This window comes from Gouania willdenowi, chromosome 8 (genome assembly GCF_900634775.1).
Source record: "Gouania willdenowi chromosome 8, fGouWil2.1, whole genome shotgun sequence".
Lineage (NCBI taxonomy): Eukaryota > Metazoa > Chordata > Actinopteri > Blenniiformes > Gobiesocidae > Gouania > Gouania willdenowi.
The window spans coordinates 22,100,236-22,120,565 of record NC_041051.1 but is presented as its reverse complement, the minus strand read 5'-3'; the positions used below and the strand labels follow the sequence as shown (position 1 = coordinate 22,120,565).

Below are 20,330 nucleotides of genomic sequence, written 5' to 3'. Positions count from 1 at the left end.
AGTCACTCTTTCCCTCTCAATTTTGTACGGATCAGTTGTGTTTATGGTTTGTTATTGCCCATTATGTCCTGAGGGTGTATTGAACATTCATTATTGCTTGTTGTTTTTCTTGTGTTAATACTCCTTTTCCTCTCACACCAATGTGTGCACAGCTCGAGAGACTAAAGAGATCCCTGTCCTTCAAGACCATGATGCGCAGCAAGAGTGTGGAGAACTTCTTCCAGAGGTCATACAGTGACGCTCGCCTACCCCTGGATTTTATCATGGACACTCAGCCACCATCTCCCCCTCTGGCTCCAGGGTCCCCACTCATCGGGGAACGATCCCCATCCATCTCTCCATCTCTCAGCCCAAACCCTTCAATCTGCTCCCACTCCCCATCTCTGAGCCTTTCCCCATCACTGCCCCCAAAGCCTCCACAGCCTCAGATCACCCACTCTTTCCACGACCATGTTTTCCGGAAGTCCACTAACTGTCAGCACTGCAAGCACATGATAGTAGGTAAGGTGTTTGTTTGATATTCTTCCAATCAGAATTAGGCCTCATAGTAGAAAAGATAAATGGTAGATAATCTTTAGTTTTCTGCCTGAACCAAAACCGACCAGCAAAATATACCAGCCAGACTTATTAGATTCAGTCCTATTCATAATGTCACTGTAAGATTTGTATATCTTGACTTAAAGTAATGTAATGACTGCTAATATATTTGCTTTGAAATGACTCTTCCAATCATACCAATGAACAGAACATTTTCATTTCAATTGGGCACTGGGCAGCAATGCTAACCAGTTTTCCCCCATGCGCGAAAGCTGATCAGCTGCTTTGAAACAATTCGTTTTGTTCATATACCGTATCAATATTGACAATAAACCAACTCTAATGCACTAGTAGTGACAATGCAAGGCAACATAAACCTGATTGGACGCTGGCAGTATACACTTAATATCCGTAACGGCCTTAATAGCCGTTCTCAAATTCCAAGAGTTATTGTTGTAGTTCTTCTGTTTAGATAGGAGGAAGATTGTATTTCTGCTACTCTTCATCCAAATGTTTGTGCGTGTGTGTGTGTGTGTTGACTTATCGTATGTTTTGTTCTTATTTTTTATTGAAGAACGAAATCAACAAGAAGTTGAAATGAAATGAAAAATAACACTGTGACCACTGAGGTGAATAATACTATTATCTCTATATCATTCCACCTTTTTCTAGAAGAGAAAAAAAAACAACTAACTGGCTTGTGGCAGCCAGTCTACATTTACAGGGTTACAGTCTAAACTCACTGTAAGCTTCCTATTAGTGGGAATAAAGATTGTAAGACTCTGTGAGGCAGACTAGTTTTACCTTATAATGTATCTGTGAAATAGCAACCACAACTGAAAACTCTTTAAAAAGAAAAATTGGAACAGCTTCCTATAGAGTATCTGTCAAAAACCAAAGGAAGTAGTTAAAGTAAACCAGCAACATAGGCAGTCAAGTAGTGTTTATTTCTTTAATAAATAATGTATTAATAGTAATAACAAATACAGGATGACTAAAGGTATGATTTCATTGATAATTTATACCAACAAATTAAAAATGAGGCAAAAATGTTCTTACAGACTAAAATTAATTATAACAGCTTTGGCACAACCAATTGCTGACTATGAGATATTTGCAACTAAATGCAAGTGTGCAAGACATGATGGTAAATGAGCAAATCAGAAGTCATCTCCTCATCTTACAATTTTATCCTAAATCATGTAAGTTTTATAGTCTTATTTTTATTTGTAATATTTTTTGAGCCTCTGTAAGTAAGTAATTACCCACTGGGATTAGAGGTGCCCCATTCCGATACTGATATCAGATATCGGTCCAATATCAGCCAGAAAACGAATAGAGTTGTCCCTCACTATATCGCGATTCACCTTTCGTGGCCTCTGTGTTTTGCATATTTTTTTACAAAGCAATTTTGCATGCATTTTTTTTTTTTTTACAGCGTATGAACGCGCATTGTGTTCTGTGTCCTGATTGGCTAATGCTGCGTTGACACAGAATGTGTCTTCTGCGGCACCGGACTCATCTGCCGCACGAAACGTTCGGCACGTGTCGATTAAAAAATGTCCCCATTCTCTTTATATGCTCGTTTGAAGCGAAGCCCCGCCCACCAGCGACGTATCCAACTCGGTGAGTTTCACTGCCTGCTGAAGCGAGGAGCTGTGCTCCTTTTTCTCCTCTCATAAACATAAACCACCAGTGAAAAAAGCCGGTGTGATTAGCGGCTAATGCTATCCTAGCTTAGTGCTACAGAGAGAACTTTTACTTTCTACGAAGGTTTGAACTTTGAGAGTCTTTAAACAAGAGAGAAATGTTAATTCCTGTCTGAGAAAAGAGTATTAAGTGTGTGGTGAGCAGTTTTACAGCCTTAAAACATGTATAATTATTAACTACTTCGCGGATTTTGCCTATCGCGGGTTATTTTTAGAACTTCACCCCCGCGATAAACGAGGAACTACTGTATCGGATTTTATCAGACTGCATCTAAAATCACCGATATAAGCTCTTTTTACGCTCCAGCACTTCTATCCGTAGGTGACTGTGGTTCACACTCCAACAAAGTAACCTACTGTTGCTGCCTATTGTTCTCTGTTTGAGTAACATCACTTGATCAAGCCTTTTCTAACATTCTACACGACAAAATAAGTAATTAAAGTATGCATGATTCGTACAGATATTGTATCAATATCGGTATTGGCCGATATGCAAGGCTGCAATATCGGTATCATATCGGAAGTGAAAAAGTTGTATCGGGATGATTGAAGTATACTTCTGATCCTGATGGTGAAGCTTCCCTGCTTTTAAGAGGTTTTTAATATCCATTGTAAACCTCAATTTATTGAATTATTTTTTACTTAAAAACCTGAGTTATTATTATTATTTTTTTTTTATAAATTTACAAAAAACTGATGTAAATTGATGCTTCTAGTTTAACTCTTTTGGTGTTTGTACTTGCATTGCTTGACTAGATTGAACATTTATAATTTAAAGTTTTAGGAAACTTATTAAATTCACTCCCTAGTCTGTATGTCTAAAATTACTGGCTTGCCCTTTTCTTCTGCAGCTCTGTGCAGAAGCAGGACTGCTTTTATCTCTAATTTGCCACTTCTATGAGCTCCTACTACCAGTTTTCCCAACTATATATACTTCCTGTCATTATGATTGATGACAAACACCAACCTACTCCCTTGTGTTTGTGTCTTTTCTGTTTTTCTGCATGCATAGTAGGTTCGTTTATGTGATGTATCGTACAAGTTGTCCCCCAGTGCAGTCCCAAAGCAACACCATACCTCTGTTTCATTACTGAGGAAAGTGCTATCCTTATTCTGCTCTTTTCAAGGGGAAAACGTTGTTTTTGTTGAATGGCCAAATTGTTTGTTGCTTCGGGTGGAACGTATTTTTCACTCCCGCCAAGTGCAGTCATCAGTCCTCTTTGGTTTGCAGGATCAAATGACCCCCAGCAAACTAATCGGTCAAACATAATAAATAGGGGCTTTCTCATCAGATAAGCACTGCATTATCACACGTGAAAACCGAGATGAAACAGCCAGATGACTCAACACCAAATCGATTATGACTGAACCGTCTTCAGCTATAATTTCCAATCTGTCCAGGAGAGAAACAGTTGATTATGAAGCTGTTAGCATCAGCTTGATAAAAACAATAGTGGAACAAATCTTGATTGACCTTCCTGCCTGAGCAGATGTGAACTAGCTCGTAAGATCGAAGAACTGCTTTATTTTCTTTTGGCTGGAGTTTATTTTTGTTTTAAATACAATCTGTAATCTTTATTAATCTCTGCAGGAAACTCTAAACAAGCTCTGCGGTGTAAAACCTGCAAAATGGCAGCTCACCTGTGGTGCACCTCAGAGCTTTCACAACAGCCATGTTACGGAAAGGTACGATTACACACTCACGCACACACACATTGGTTTTGATGCTCTCCTCCTTGATGGCTTCTCATTTAATGCTTTGCAACACTCTTTATCTCTAATTTGTAAATGGACAGTTTTGCTTCTTTGGATTAGGTTTCTTACTTAAGTGCCACTAAGGGATAACTGGTGTGGTGTGACTTTACACTGCAGTTAGTTTTCTTTTTTGTCTTTTTAAAAAAAAAAAACTGATGCAGTCTGTGCACATTATTTTGTAACACATCATCTCAAGCCTAAGCGTGCACCTTTAACTAAACATAACCCCATTCATTTTCTGTACCTAATTTATGCATGGTGCCATAGCCTCCCTCTGCAAAGATTACATTTAAATCAAGTTAGAATCAAGTCAATCCACCATGGATTTAAAAGGCTTTACAATGCTATTGGTTAAAAAAAAACATAAAAAAAACAGAGTGTCTAACACAATAAAGCTGTTCACAGTGTTGGGAACGTTACTTTAAAAAAGTATTTAGTTATAGTTACTCACTACTTGTTCCAAAAAGTAACTGCGTTAGTAACTAAATTACTCTATAATAAAAGTAACTCATTACCAAGGAAAGTAACTATTTGCGTTACTGTTAAAAAAAAAAAAAGTTGCTATATGTCAAAGAATTCTGATTTTTTTAGATGCGTGTGTCGTGAGGTGCTTCATTAAATTTGAGTTGCTTACAACGAATGTCGACAAAGTCTTCACTCCTGGATATAATGAACACTTCACATACACGTTCTTGCCTTTGACCACAATTAATTTAAAATAGTGTTTGTATCGCCACCTTAAAAACTTTTTATCAGACTGCTCCACGCTCACCATCTCTGCTGCTTCATCCAATCTGTCGTGTGTGTGCGTGCGTGCGTGCACGTGTGGCGTGTGTGTGTGTGTGTGTGTGCTGGCACGTCGCCTTAGCCAATCATAATCGCTCCCCTTGTTTTTAACCCACCTCCTCACTACAGCTGTGTATGAAGCCAGGGTTGCTTTCGGATAAAAGTTTAATCAATCAATAGATGCAACGCACCGCATTTAACGTTCAGTAACTATAACGGCGTTGTAACGGCATAAAAGTCATTAGTTAGATTACCCCGTTACTGAAAAACAAACGCCGTTATTTTAAACGCCGTTATTCCAAACACTGGCTATTCATTGCTTGCAAGATCTTTGCAATAAAGGGCTTACATTGATCTATCTGTCTTAAACCACAATAGAGACCATTTAAGACAAGAAACATTTTAAACATAATGATCAAAATTCCTTCTGCTGGTTAAGGAGTGGGCACTGACCCACCGTGACCTTAACCATCATTGGCCACCTCCTAGATCTGCCTCTCCAATCCACAGCATGCATATTATTGGTCTTTTCACAGTTTCCAGCTAAAGTTTTATGTTTGAAATGGTGCACAAAGACAGGAGCAAAACCCAATCAGGCCCACAGAGAACATGCAGATTCTGCCGTTCTCACACTGCTGCAAATAAAGATGGTGGTATAAAGGGCCTGGGCACCTGGGGCCTTTTTATGTGCAGTGTGCAAGTCCTCCATGTGCTTTTTGTGGGTTTTCTCCTGCTGCTTCATTATTCCTCCTACAGTTCAATAACATGTATGTCAGGTAAGTTGGAGCCTCTAAATAGCACATAGGAGTAGGGCTGGGTGATATGGACCAAACTAATGTCTCAATATTTTCTCTCAAAATGGCAATGTACGATATAAATATTGATTTTTTTTTTTTTTAACTCAATAGTCTTACTATAGAAAGACTACTCTGTGTGGCATTTTACAACAGCAAATTTAACCCAGACACATTTATTAACAAACGGCTGCACAATGTGTGCCACTTTTGGCTTTTTCTCCTCTAAGGGACAGCACGTGTGAGTGAGTTTGATAGTGTGGCTTGTTTAGGAGAGGGTTTGGTTTAGGACGCACTCAGAAAACCATCAAACTGTTACATGCTGTTCTGAGAAGTAGAGAATGTAGCGACTCCTAAAACAAGTGTATTGATACAAAACAAACTATAAAAATATATATCAATATAGGCAATATTGTTGTTTTCTATATCGCCAAAATCGAAAGTTTGATATATTGTCCAGCCCAACACAGGAGTCTTTGAGAATTTGAGAAATTAAATAAAATAACCTTTAACTCAACTCCTCGAGAGTTGATTCTCTGTTAACCCAAGATAGTCAAGATTGTCATTATTTAAAAACAGTGCTGTAGTGGTTAGCTAATGATATGCACCAGCAGATCCCTGCAACCCCCGAAAAGGAGCGAGCAAACGTTGGCGTATGGGTGGATGGATGATCCTGCGTGCATAGTCGGCATTAGTCAAGCTTCTTATGTGTTGTTTCAGAAAAAATGCTGATAGAACACAAAAACATATGGTGAAAAGTGAAATGTTAAGCCAAGTGCTGAGCCTGCAAAAACCAAAGTCATTCTTCACATCTGTGCACCAAGAGGACAAAACATATCCAAATATGCACTTGTACAGCTTGCTGATTGTGTCATCCAGGGCAAGATAATGTTTTAGAACAAGAGCTATAAAAGAAAAACTCAGTAGCGTCACAGCATCACTGCTCTTCACAGTTTAAATCCTGCACGTCTGTGGGCTTTCCTGATTATAATTAGCATGTGTTCCCTGAATCTGTGAAGTCTTTTTTTTTTGGTTTCTCTCTATCACAAAGTAAAAAAAAAAAACTTACGCAACGGACTATTGTTAGAATACCTTGAGTCCGTGTACCCTTCGTTCTTTGGTTATTTGTTTATAAAAACCAAAGTAACAAATAAACAGTTTGGTTATTTTATTTTATTGACTAAAAACCAAAACAGAATTACAGAAAAGTCAAAAACCAGATAAGTAGCATTTTTCTGTTTTGAAATTAAATCTTCTGTTTTGTATGATATTTTAATATTTACGGGAAAATTGGTGCGAGAGCTTCATGTTTTAAGCTCACCACACAGAGGGGACGCACAAACAAGGGTGGACTTTTTCTCCTGGACAAAAACGAAGAGAAAAAACACTTGAATCACATTCCTGGTGAATTGAAACATTATTAATACATCAATAAATCAAAACAAAGAAATGTATGTTACGTAAAACATGCACATGATATGTGATCAAAGGAACCAGAGGTGGTGTAATTAATCTACTGGTGCTCCTTGTTTCTTGTGATCAACTTCTGTCTGTGTTGACGGCTGCCGTTAGTGGCTCGCAGTATTATTTAGTGCAAAAAATATATTTTTTACTGACCTCAAATAAGCTGTAATTTATTTTGCAAAAGTGTCAAATCGTAGAAGTTTCAACATCTATTGTTCCTCACACCAGCCTCACAGTCAAAAGTCAGTCACCAGTTTATCTTGTTACTATTAGGACCGTAACATTGCCATCAGTGTGAGGTGAACAACATGCTACAACATCATTTTTATCAAACAATCATCTGTTGGTCCTCATAAAGCTCTCGTCCAGAGTTTCCCCTTAAATATCCAAATATCACACAAACAGAAGGTTTAATTTTAAAACAGAAAAATTCTGCGGTTTTTGATTTTTCTGTATTTCTGTTTTGGTTTTAAGTCCGTAAAACTAAATAACCATTGTTTATTTGTTATTTTGGATGTGGTTTTAAAATGGAACAACCAAAGAACAAAGGGTTATTATTAGTTATTACAATTAGGACTATTTGGTTGACAAGATCAATGGATTCATGATCAGATTTATTATGAAATCTAATTAGAAAAAGAGACAAATACTTAGAAATATTGGATTTCTTCAAATCAAACTAGGTAGATACTGCGTAGTGCACCAAATAGAGAGTGAGTTCAGTAAGGGTTTGTGTGTTTATCCAGCGAGTGGAGGGGAGGATATTATATCTTAGCTAGAAATGAAAACCCGCGAGAACCACTTCAGAAATCTTAAGGACGCTGTGTATTGAAAAGAGCATGATACAGGTGGCCCTTACAAATGTGAGACCATTTAAATGTGAAATCAAAGGGCTCTCTAAACGCCTAAGATTGATTCCTAAGAAGCATTGTTACAGCAAAGAACACAAATTTCCTTTTTAAGCTAAGTTGACAAATTGACTGTCCAATACGTTGTGTTATTTAATTAGTTAAGAGAAAATGTTGATAAAACTGAATACTTCAATATTTAAAATACCTATTAATAGCATGCAAACTTTAGAAGATGAGATAAGCACTGTGAATAGATGAGTATTTACCAGTGCAACCTTTAATCTAAAAGGAGCCATTTTGACCTATCTCACCTGGGTTCAAGATTAAAAATACCTTCTCAATGAAGACAATACAGTATATTAAATTCTATACTGTTTAGATTATATAGTATAATGTTTGATTTCATTTGATTTGATTTATATTGATTATGTAAATGGCAACTTAAAAACAGTTTAAAATAAAATAAATTGACATCAAGAAATATTACAGTATCTTGCATCTTCAAATTCTTATGCATCTCAATTTACATGAACACGTATGTTTTTAGTTAATGTATTTGGAAGGCTACAAAAAGTAACTTGAATTTGGTAACACATGATCATGTTGGTCATCGCATGCTAATTGCTAATTTCTCGCCGCACATAAAGCACGCATATTTAACCGGCACATTGTTAAATGAATCTGTCCCCACACAATTAAAATCTCTATTTACTTCCAGAATAGTGTTTTTGTTGTTTTAGTTATCCTACCAGGGATTTAAAACTTAAGGTTAGCCACAGGTGCAGGAAAGCTAATGGTCTGTAGATGTTGCAGGAGGTGAAGTAGGAAAGTGCTGAGTCATTGTACAACGTGATTTATTTTTAGGTTAACAAAATGTTATATCTTGATTTTATTTGTCATTAATCATTATTAGTCTCTGTAAAAAAAGAACTATTTATTTAAAAAAAATTTTTTTAAAGCTATAGTGAGCCATTGCAAAAGAGTCAAAGAGCCACATTAGGCTCCAGAGTCTGCAGGTTGCAGACCCATTACCATAATCTGTTATGGATACACTGTGTATACGGTTTTATATGTGCACTTGCTGTTTTTAAAGGTGAGGCTGCATGCTGAATTTGTGTTTTTCACAGTCTATGAACAAGTGTTTTCTCCTATCTCTCCCTCAGTCAGGAGCATTCAAACGAAACTTCAGCTCACCACTGCTCATCAGCGACCAATTCGCTGTCGTCAAGGAGGTTCAGCCAAGCCGAGGTGTGTGTGTGCGTGCGTGCGTGTGTGCGTGCGTGACTGCATGTCCTGGTTTTGTTTGTGCTTTTATTTTCTTGTCTAACCTTTCGGTTTATCTTTAGATGTTGACGTGCATGTGTGCATGCTGTAATAAAACCACAGGCAATGAAGTGGAAAAAAGAGGAGAAAGAATAGGTTCAGCTCCTCTTGGAAGCACTAGAGGAACCATTTCTCACTATACAAATCATTTGACAAAATATTGAAATAGTGTTGTTGAGATAGGTTTTGTCACCAAGGGGATTTATTCTTACTTTTTCTTGTGTAAACAAATTTTAAAGCATAAATCCAACTATTGTCTCACATTCCTTTCATTATCAAACAAATCATTTTTCTGTGTCTCAGCTCAGAAAAACTCCTGCGAGGGGAAGCTGTGCTTTATTTATCATAATTCCTGTCCCTCTGAATCATGGTTCGCGCCTCATGCTGTCACTTCCTTGTAACACTTACCAATCTGAGTACAATTAGTCTACATTGCCATTATCACTATCAGCACCAAAGTCTCTGCCTTGAATAACAATCATACATACTGTATACTGTTACATTTCATCTGTAACAACATCATGGAATAAGTTGTATTGTATGCTCCTAAAAGAAACCTGTGTTGTGACTGCAGAGGGGAAATACACTTCACTTAAAGTTTTATACATAAAGTTGACATTACGCTGTCATTATTATGACATGACGCATGTCCTTAGCATGAATGAGGTGTCATGAAAGCTGTCATTAGGTGTTGTTTGTTACCCTAACCCTACATGACCCCACTAGATCCCTCCACCTAACTCCAGAAATGCCAACATAACGCCAAAGGTGTCATAATTTTAGCGAAAGGTGTCATAATTTTGCAAATGACACTTAATGGCAGCCTTCGTGACACCTTATTGTTGCTAAGGACAGATAATGACAGCATAATGTCAGTATTATGTATGAAACTTCAAGTTCCTTTTTTTTTTTTTTTTTCCTCCCACTGATGTTGAGCCACATTTTCAAACCCTACATACTGCACCAAGATCTTTTCATTTGAATTGATTTATACCAGGTTGGCTGTGTGAACGCTGCATTCAAACAGAATATTTCATCAGAAAGTGAATAAGTAAAGGGAATGTTTAATATAACTTCACACCTTGCTCTTTTTCACATGTGGCACTGCTGATAAAAACCCTTCTGCCATCGTTTTAACTGCTATTAGGCTTTAAAAGGAAATCTAACTCAAGGAGGATTGTGATAACGCCAGTGCAGCAGCAGCAGTGTCGACATTCAGAGAATCTACACAATTTAAATCTGATCTCAAATTCCCTTTCTAGTGTCTCACAGCCTTATTTTACAGCTATCAAACTGAGACGCATCTCCTGCCAATATAAATAAATCAAAGCATGCCGATTGGAACGTCTTGACGTCGTTTTAACATCTGGCTGCAGTCCTCTCGCTCATCTTAAGTGGGTCACTTTGGTCTGGCACTGACACTGATTGCATTACCACAGTTATAATTAGATCGTCACCCCAACATTGGAAGAGGCACACAACAGATATCCTGCATTATGGAATCCAAGCATGCAGCATTACCAAATGTGCTTCGTCTAAAGGAGTGTGTTTGACCGACAATTCTAAGTGAAAGCATGAGTTACATGACTGTGCGTGTGTGTGTGTGTCTGTCTGCATACATGTGTGTTGTTCCAGAGGCTGTGCGCACACGGGTAGATCCAGTGTATGCTGCTTTACGCTACGGGACATCCTTGGCACAGATGAGCCGCTCCAGTTTTGGAAGTTTGTCAGAGTCACCAACACGGAGCTTGGTATAACATCCTTACACTATTGATCAGTATTGATCTGTATCACTCAGTTGAGGTCGTGCATTGAGGCGTAGGTCGTCATTGGGGCAGTACCTGGATTATTCCACCACTCATTACCGTCAAAATGTTCCCACGGATTTAGAAACCCTCATTAGGAAAAATGCTTCATAGGTTATGGTTGTTATCGTACAGTAACTGATGAAATTTAAATGAAAACATAAATGTGAATTGCTGACAAAGAGGGAATAAATCTAGCAAGTAGATTAGGTTGTCCAGTGGCACATAGTAGAGGGGGTGGAACATCTTTTAAAAAAACGTATTTTTAAAAGTTCTTTGAAACCTGCAGTCAGTATTAATACTTTATTATTATTATTAGAGCCTCTTCATAGACTTCTATTACCTCTGTGCTACTTGAAGAATGGATAAAACAATCACATCAAGACCAAATATAATTTAAAATAAAGTTTATTAAAGTAATGAAGTATTAATAAATTATCGTCAGTGATCTCATTCCTATTCCGGTGTCACATACTCAGTTTACCTCCGTACTGAGCTTATAACCCTAACCCTAACCTAATCAAATAAAACACTTTGAAAGCAAAAATAAACAAAAATTATTTATTCATTTAGCAAAAATGTATTTTCCGGTAGTGCGCATGTACACGCACATACACAATCTCAGTACGATACGCACTCGGTACATGACACCGGGTACTGCAGCTACCACGCCAAGGTGGAACGCGCAGTTCAATAACAAAACTATTACAAAATGTAGTTCGTGACTGTTATTGATGAAAATTGTTACATTTTGAGGTGGATCGTTGATGTTTCAATCTGTTTTGTGTACTTGACCTTGGACTGTAACTCATCAGATGCAGGGGTCGTGGCAGTTGTTAGTGTTGAATGCGAGTTTTCCGTTTTAGGAATAAGATGATAGGCCAGGAACGTTACTGCACTATCTAGGAAAAGACAAATCAGCCTTCAACACTAACTTGATATATATCATTATGAAATGTTCGCTCTTTAATTGTGTTAAAAAGGACACATCTACAGTAGTTGAAAAAAGTAGAATGTATTGAATTTATTTACATTTATTTTTGCCAACATGTTACGAAAACAAAAACTCCAATCTGAGTTTATAGAGTTTATATACTGTATAATAATAATATAATATTAATAATCTAAAGAACATGTAATCAACGCAGTGCCTGTTCAGGTGAATTATTAGCTAAACTTCACTCTAGAATATTGTTACACGTGCTTATTCGTCAACACAGCAGGAGGTACGTCAAAATAAAGCAAATCAGGGAACAAAAATGTGTCCAGTTGGATGAAAATGTCCGTAGTCATTTCATCAAGGTTATTTTGATCTATTTTGACATTTATTTCATTTTGAAATGCTTTCTTAGATAGAAAGAATCATTTAAAAATCAATGTGACCCTACTGTCATCTTTGATCACCGCAGAGACGTCACCGCAGCACCACATTAATCAGAATAATTCAGTGTTGAAGAACATAATCCCACTATCAAATGCATCCTCTTTGTCAGTTTGCTGCTGCTGCTGCTGCCATATTTTTCCTCCTCTTCTGTGTTTCCTCTTTTGATAAGGATGAAGGATGTGAGGAGAGGCAGAGACAGTGCAGCATGGAGGAGGAGATAACTCAGGAGGCAGGAGGTAAACACTGCTGTGTGTCCGTGCCTTCATGTATGTGGCTGGCCTGTGTTTGCATATCTACTCATGAGACGGGAGAGGGATTAATAACATGGGAGCACTGTCGTGTGCACGTTCTAAGAAAAGTTCTCGCTGCTTTCAGACGCTCCAGCCGCAGAGATGGACGCGGAGGGGGAGGCAAAAACGGACGCGGAGGGGGAGGCGAAAAACAACAGCGAGCAAGCTCAGACTCCTGCAGAGGAGAGCAGTGCAAAAGTAATCCTCCCGTTAATATTAAACTCCTCTAGAGTGTGTTCAGACTTAATGAAGTTCACGTGAAACACTGTCAGAGGTGTAAAGAGTACTGATATATCCTACTCAAGTAGTAATACATTACTGAGTACAAGTAAATAGCTCAAATGAATAGTACTCAAAGAAAAAGTCACCTCCCAACCCCCAAGTAAACATCTCATGTATAAACATAAGGAAGAGATTAAATGTTGCACAATTAGAACTTAATTTATTTTCTACAATTGCATCTGTATGAAATAAAAGATTTGTCAAAATGTACAATTAAAAAAGAAATAAATAAAAATTTTAAATCTAAGTATATGAACTCTAAATCTGAGAAAATAACTCAGATTCAATACTGTTTTGGCATTGTGGATTACATTTAATCTGGTCGATTAGCTATGATGTGATGCATTTGATTGTTGTCTGAACATTTCATTTTTTGTATTTTCACATTGTCAGTTGTATAATTTTTAAAGAAAAACCAAAAATGTACTCGGTAACAGTTGGGTGTAGATATGTAACGAATCACTGTACTTCTTTTAAAACAGTGATTCTCAACTAGTGGTCGCGAACAGCTGGTCAAAAAAGAATAAATACTTAATGTCTCTCATGTTGGACTTGTCTTTTATTTTGAAAGAAACCTTTGTTTTACAGGTATACTGTAAAAATGCATGTTGCACAGGAAAATGTATGTATTTGTTTTAAAAAGAAGATTATATGTGTGTGTTTTCAACAGCTATTTTACATTTTGTTGGTTGAATTCTAAAATAAAATTAAAAAAAAGTGAGTCGCGATTTAATGACCGTGACAAAATGTTGGTCCCAGGGTGAGACCAGTTGAGAACCCCTGTTTTAAAACATACTTAAGTACAAGTAAAATGACTTGTTTAGAAATATATTCAAAAATGTACAAGTACCCATAAAAGCAACTCCATTACAGTGATGTGAGTACTTACTTAATCCATTACTTTTACCTCTGAACACTGTTTTCTTATGTGTAAAGACTTGGGAACCATTTTACCTGGGACTAACTATGCATAGCAGATCAGTTTCTGCTCGTGTACAGAATCAGCACAACTATCAAAGCCATCACATCAAAGACCCACTTTGTGATACTTAGCAATAAACCTACAGTGCATTTCTAACACACAGCTACTATCTCTTCATCTTAATCCATCCAGGTGCCCAAGCGTATAGAAGTCCACTCCATCCACACATATGTAGCCCTCTACAAGTTTCTGCCTCAGGAGCAAAATGACCTGGAACTCCAGTGAGTAAAACTGAAGAAGACATGCATGTGGTTGTTCGTGTATTCTTTTCATACCACTTTAAATGTGTCGTTTCTGCTGTGTAAAAACCATCTGTCTTTTAGAAAAGACGCACCGTGGCATCCTTAAGGGCGACTAATTATAAACTCAGAACCCGTCACTGTTACTGTGCAGAGCTCAGAACGACTGAGCTGGGATCCCAGCAGGGGAAAGGATAAAGACAATGAACCAGTAAAAGATGAAAGGCAGGACAGACGTATGGGAGGCTGGCGGCGTGGAGGATTATCACAGAAGGAGAGAGACTGAGAGGCAGGGAAGGCAGATGAGAGAGACGCTTTGTAGGAAAAGAGACGACATAAAATTATGAAATTCCAGGGTTTGTGAGAATGTCACTTTGTTCATGTTCAAGATAGTTCCACAGATCTACTGTGTAGGTTAGGTTAGGTTTAAGCTCTCACACTGATGTCACATTGGATTCAAACCAGTGTTTGGGGCAGCTATACTATAACCATTAGGGCACCACTGCCCCAGTGAGTGTGTGTCCACTACGTTATCAGCGACACCGAGTAGAAGCTGTTATTAAGTCAGTGATACTTAATATGTATATATCTTTGTCTTCATTTTAATTATTATTCGCCCAGAAAACCTTAAAAGGGGGAAACTTTTTAACCCCTTTTAACTACTTCCTACTTCCTTTGGCCATTTTGCAACTTCCTTTATCCAATTTTGCCCTTTCAAAAGTTCAGACTTCAGCTACCTTTTGCCAAAAAATACCACCCTGTTTTTCTTCCATATTTTGCAATTTTTCACTATTGTTTGCCACATTTTGCCAATGTTAGCTATCCTTTGCCATTACATACCACCTGGTTCCTCTTTATTTGCCCATTTATTTGGCCACTCTTGACTGCTTTTGGTCACTTTTCACACTTTTCTTGCCACATTTTTGCCACTTTTGGACCTATTTTGGCCGCCTGTTACCATGTCTGCCTCAACTTGTTCGTCAAAAGACAAAAAAATGTAGCGAACCGTACTGGCCCACTGGGATGATGCCCGGTATGCCAGATGGCCAGTCCATCCCTGCCTGTAGCCTATTAGGTTTGTCAGGTGTAGAGTTGGAAAGGCTAGACAGGAGGCACAATAGACATATTCAAAGAGAAAATAATGAATGTACAGAAGTGACTAAAAGGTTTTTGAAATAATCACTTTGAAAAACAAAATCACTTTGGCTTAATAACCAAACCATGACCCCTTAATAACTAGCCACACTCTAATGAGGCAAGTTAAAAACAAAACAAAATGAAGTCAAAAGTGAAGTTCATCCACACAGTATTGTGAACACTTGGCATGAACTCCCTTTGAGATGAATATTTTACATTTTGTAGCCTGAAAAAATGCCCACAGCCCACAGAGAACACATCCAAGGCCCACTTTGGGGTCCCTAACCTATACATTTGAAACCCCTGGTTTGTTCTATAATTTATGTGTGTGCTTGTAAGCTGTGATCATTGAGGGCAGTAGTGAAAGCAGACTCCCAGAGGGCTATATGTACAGAAATACAGCTGGGCAACGTCTTCCTGTGTGTAACTAGGACAGCAGTCACCTGCTGTAAGAGAAGTCTCACCAAAAACCAACAGCTCCCATTGTTAGCATACACCAGTTGGCTTCAGCACCCGTTGCTGCAGTAAGTCATTCCGGGCGAGTCGTATTTGATGTAAATCTCATGACTTTGGTTTCTGTGATCTGTCACCTCTGCAAAAGGACACAAATAGTCACTCACCCTTTGACCCCGATGGTTTTACAGCAGACTGTAACACGGCGTCCTGTGACAGATAAATAATCTTATCTGTAACGTTTGCACACCTCTACATTATGCATCCCACTCTTGTCTCCCCATCACCTCAATCACTACTACACCTTCTTCTGTTATCTCTTTTAGTCCTGGTGATCGCGTGCAGGTCACTGACGACTCTAATGAGGAGTGGTGGAAGGTAGGTAATCCACTATTTGCAAATATCTGTGTGTGCCTGTTGGTGTATTGTAGAGGGTATCTCAAATGGGGGTACGTGTACCCCTAGGGCTACACAATGACAGTACAGGGGGTATTTGAGAGAGAGAGAGAGAGAGAGAGGAAAATTAACAAATAAAGTGTCACACTTGGTCCCACCCCAGGCATGAGATGACCAGAATTGATAACAACTAATTAATTTATTCAGGAACCCATAAATCAGGGTTTTTCAACCTTGGGGTCTGGACCCCATGTGGGGTCGCCTGGAGTTTAAATGGGGTCACCTGAAATGTCTGAATTTATTTTATTTTTTTTAATTATCATATTCTTTTTTTAAATTAAAACACACAATCATAAACTGTCTTTCTATATTTTCACTTTGTGAAATATAAATAGAGTTCAACTAAAATACAGTAAAATACTGTTTCTTTCCACTTATTTATAAAATAATATTCTTTGAAATGTGTGTTATTGCTCATTCATTCCATCATTATGCTCTATAGTTGTTTTTAAATAGTAAATAGTTTTCTTAGCCAAACATTTTTATTGGACATACAGTAGCTGGTACTTGGATTCAGAAATAAGAAAAAGGGGGTACTTGGGCCCAAAATTTTGAGAAACACTGTTGTCGAGGACAATTATTGTGGCTGGAGATTCATTTAAGTCTCTGAATCAGGCTTTTATATTGCTCCATATTGTCTGTCATGCATGGGGGAGTGAGAGGGAAAGAAAATGGGGAATGACAAACAGTTTAACATAATGAACTTTTGTTGTGACGCTATTTCAAAGATGTCTTCATTGAGCCAGTAATGGGATGCAATTACTTTGAATGGAAATAAATGAGCATCTGTGGGTGCATCTGGGTCTTTAGTCTCCTCGATGGGGGAGTTCATTCAGGCTAACAGGATGTTCAGTCAGTGGACAAGTGTTCACTAAAAGGTACATTACCTTAAAGGAATTGGCTGTGATTCAAATGACCACTGTTGTGTTGTTTTTTTAGGGTAAAAGTGGCGACAGAGTTGGATTTTTTCCAGCCAACTTTGTGCAAAGGGTTCGACCTGGAGAGAGAGTGTGGAGGGTCATTCAGAGTTTTGATGGAAGCCGTGAGCGAGGACACATGGCAGTGAGGGAATCCCAGGTAAACCTTGTATTGTGTCTTAATATCAATCCAATCAGGCCTCATTTTACTTACCGATATTTGAGTCAGGACTTGTTTTACAGAGAGGTACGGTATTAGGACGGGGAAGCCAAATTAATTGGTGACATCATCCTGGTCACACAACAATCATAGGATTAGCTCCAAAATGACCCATCAGTGTGATAACGCCTTCATTTTAGCTTAAGATTGTCATTTTAGGTTCTCCTAAATTTTCTCACAATCTGTCTAAACCTTCTTGTTTTAAAAACAGCTGATGGTTTATTATACAATTTTTCTACTTTTTAAATTCTCTTGCCTGCAAAACATCTGTTGTTTTGGCTTATTATTTGTGACTAATGAGCCATAGTATGACTAACTCTATAGTTCAGACATTAACTATTCATGATTGTTACTGTACTGTATAAACTCCGAGCAAGACAGATGGTGGCACCAAATCAGCGTTAGAAGTCAGTAGGAAGTCATTTTGTTGGTGCTTCATTTTTGAGATGAGATTTAGCAAAAAAAAAAAATCCCTAAAGAAGTCACAAAAGCTTAAAAGAAATATGCACAGATAATTTACTTTGCAAATAAGAACTTGAAAATGTTAAATTGGAAAACATTTTGGTGACAGGATTGGATTGATGCCCTTGCACAGGTTTTGCTTACAGTAACTAAAACTTTTTAAACATATTATCATGCGCTACGATCTATGATCACATAACACTGTTTCAGTAACCATATTTAAGCTGCTATCCGATGTCCCGCCCTCAACAGCTCTACTTCCTCCCCTGCCTCTGCCAATCTACCACAAGCTACGCCTCTACGTTTGTGCACGTACATTACAAAACATAACAAAGTCACATAACTACAAAAACTCCACATTTATTGTCAGAGTGCCATAACTTTTGATTAAAACATGTTTATTACCTGTCCATGAGAAATGTCGCCAAATCTTGATTACTTTGATTGACAATCCTCGCTCCAGGAAGTCAAAGCCTATTGGCTGGGCGCACTTGGCGTTCATTTCCATTTGTATAGGGGTCTACAGGACGAAGGAGGGACTTATATACATTAATGTCTATGTATGACCACCAGCAGTAGAGAAAAGAATCATACATAAACATAGATTTCTCAGAAACTCCGGATATCAGCTTTAAGGTGACTTGACTGAGCTGTGAGATACTTACTTAATACTCAATTCACTTGAATATTTCTCGTTTTGTTATTATATTCCAAGTTTCCAAACTATGTGTGGATATAATGTTCTAAATAGCATTTCAATAAATAAATAAATAAATAAATAAATAAACTCCTTCCCATTACAAATGAAAGCAAATATTCAGTAAATTCAAAAGGCAGGTGTTAAAAAAGGTGGTTGGTTTTCCTTGTCAATTAAAAATAATATCCATGCCCCTAGTTGCCAGTGTTGTTAATATCCTCTTCTGTTATCAGGTAGGTGTAACCATTCCAAAATATCTGACACAGAAGAAGAGCTGCACATATTACAATCATAAATATCCACACACACAGGCAGGGAATCCCAAATACACAAACTCAATGAATGCAGAATACATGCTTTGAAGTGCAACATAGATATTCTAAGAAATGTGCAGTGTAGTCACACACACCTCAGCATGTTCAGAGCTGAACTCTTGATCCTCTAGCACAGTAAATGTATTTTGGAAGTATCATGTACTGCACAATTAGACCTGTGGTGCACTGGGTTTAATATCTGGGCGTGACCTTTCTTTGTAGAGTTTGCATGCATGTTCTCCCCATATTTGAGTTCTCTCTGGGTACACCAGCTTACTCAAACAATGCAAAAACATGTACATCAGGTTGAATGGAGTACCTGAAAACGTCAATATAGTGAATGTGATTGTGACAGATTAGTGTCCTGTGCAGGGTGTACCCTACTCACATCCAAATACGAGCTGAAAATACTGCGACCCTGATGGCAAGAGGCGTGTTTATAGAAAATGGATGAATGGATATATCCCCTTAAGTTGCTCCTCAAACCCCAAGTAGTACATGTGCCATTTGTACAACAGAAGCTACTCCACATAGATTAAAAATTGATCCTGCATCCAGAAGACATTCAGTACATTGTTTTAGAACATGGACATTCATTGCAGAGTTGAGAAAGTATGTCTGACGTTTTTGGAGAAGCTATATCTCTATTTTATGTCTTCAGATTTGTGTGGGGAAGCATGAAGACGGCGAGATGTTTCTGAAGCTGAGCAGTGGGAAAAAGAGAGGGCTGGTCCCAGCTGACTCCATAGAGGAGATCTAACCCTCTGACAGCAGGAGTTCCTTCTTTGTCTTCTTTGCTCGTCTACCTTTGTCTAATACCTGAAAATAAACAACTCTGCAAAACAACACCACAGCTTTTAAGACATGGTAATATTAAGTTGACTCGATTTTTTTACAGTTTCCCTTTTTTGACAAAAAGAAGTGATTCTCAACTGTAAGGTGTACGTTAGGTATTGAATCTTTCAAAGCTTTGTGAGATACAAAGTATCTGAGTCTGAGGTTAAAAGTTGATTATTTCTCTGATCTGTTCTGTTCTTAAAGAGATCCACAGATCTGTGTACCCATTGTTCTTTGGTTATTCCATTTTAAAACCAAATCAAAATTACACAAACATTGTGAATATTTTATTGTACCGATTTAAAACCAAAATAGATGTTAGAACTTCTACGATTTGGACACTTGTGCAAAAACATTTACAGCTTTTTTGAGGGCAGTAAAATGTATATTTTGCCCGTTAAAAATTCACAAGTTGATCACAAGAAACAAGGAGCACCACTAGATTCATTACACCACCTCTGTTTTACACAACATCCATTTTTTGTTTTTGATTTGTTTATGTATTAATAACGCTTCAATTCACCAGTAATGTGACTTATGCGTTGCTTTTTTTATGTCCGGACTGGGAGCAAATATCACATTGTTTGATTTTTTGTTTTTCAGTTTTCCTGTTTCTGGTTTTAAATTAATAGAAAC

General features: G+C 37.8%; 1 protein-coding gene across 1 annotated transcript in view; it reads left to right on the top strand.

The window, feature by feature from the left end:
- LOC114468532 (SH3 and cysteine-rich domain-containing protein 2-like) overlaps nt 1-19,821 on the top strand; it is a 38,416-nt gene extending 18,595 nt beyond the window's left edge. Inside the window, exons 2-11 of the mRNA XM_028455496.1 lie at nt 153-501; nt 3,838-3,932; nt 9,060-9,144; nt 10,855-10,970; nt 12,578-12,644; nt 12,784-12,896; nt 14,095-14,183; nt 16,118-16,169; nt 17,187-17,324; nt 19,519-19,821. Of these exons, the coding sequence (XP_028311297.1) occupies nt 153-501; nt 3,838-3,932; nt 9,060-9,144; nt 10,855-10,970; nt 12,578-12,644; nt 12,784-12,896; nt 14,095-14,183; nt 16,118-16,169; nt 17,187-17,324; nt 19,519-19,617 (1,203 nt within the window). The 3' untranslated portion in view covers nt 19,618-19,821. The remainder of the gene's footprint in view (nt 1-152; nt 502-3,837; nt 3,933-9,059; nt 9,145-10,854; nt 10,971-12,577; nt 12,645-12,783; nt 12,897-14,094; nt 14,184-16,117; nt 16,170-17,186; nt 17,325-19,518) is intronic.
- The last annotated feature ends 509 nt before the right edge of the window (nt 19,822-20,330 follow it).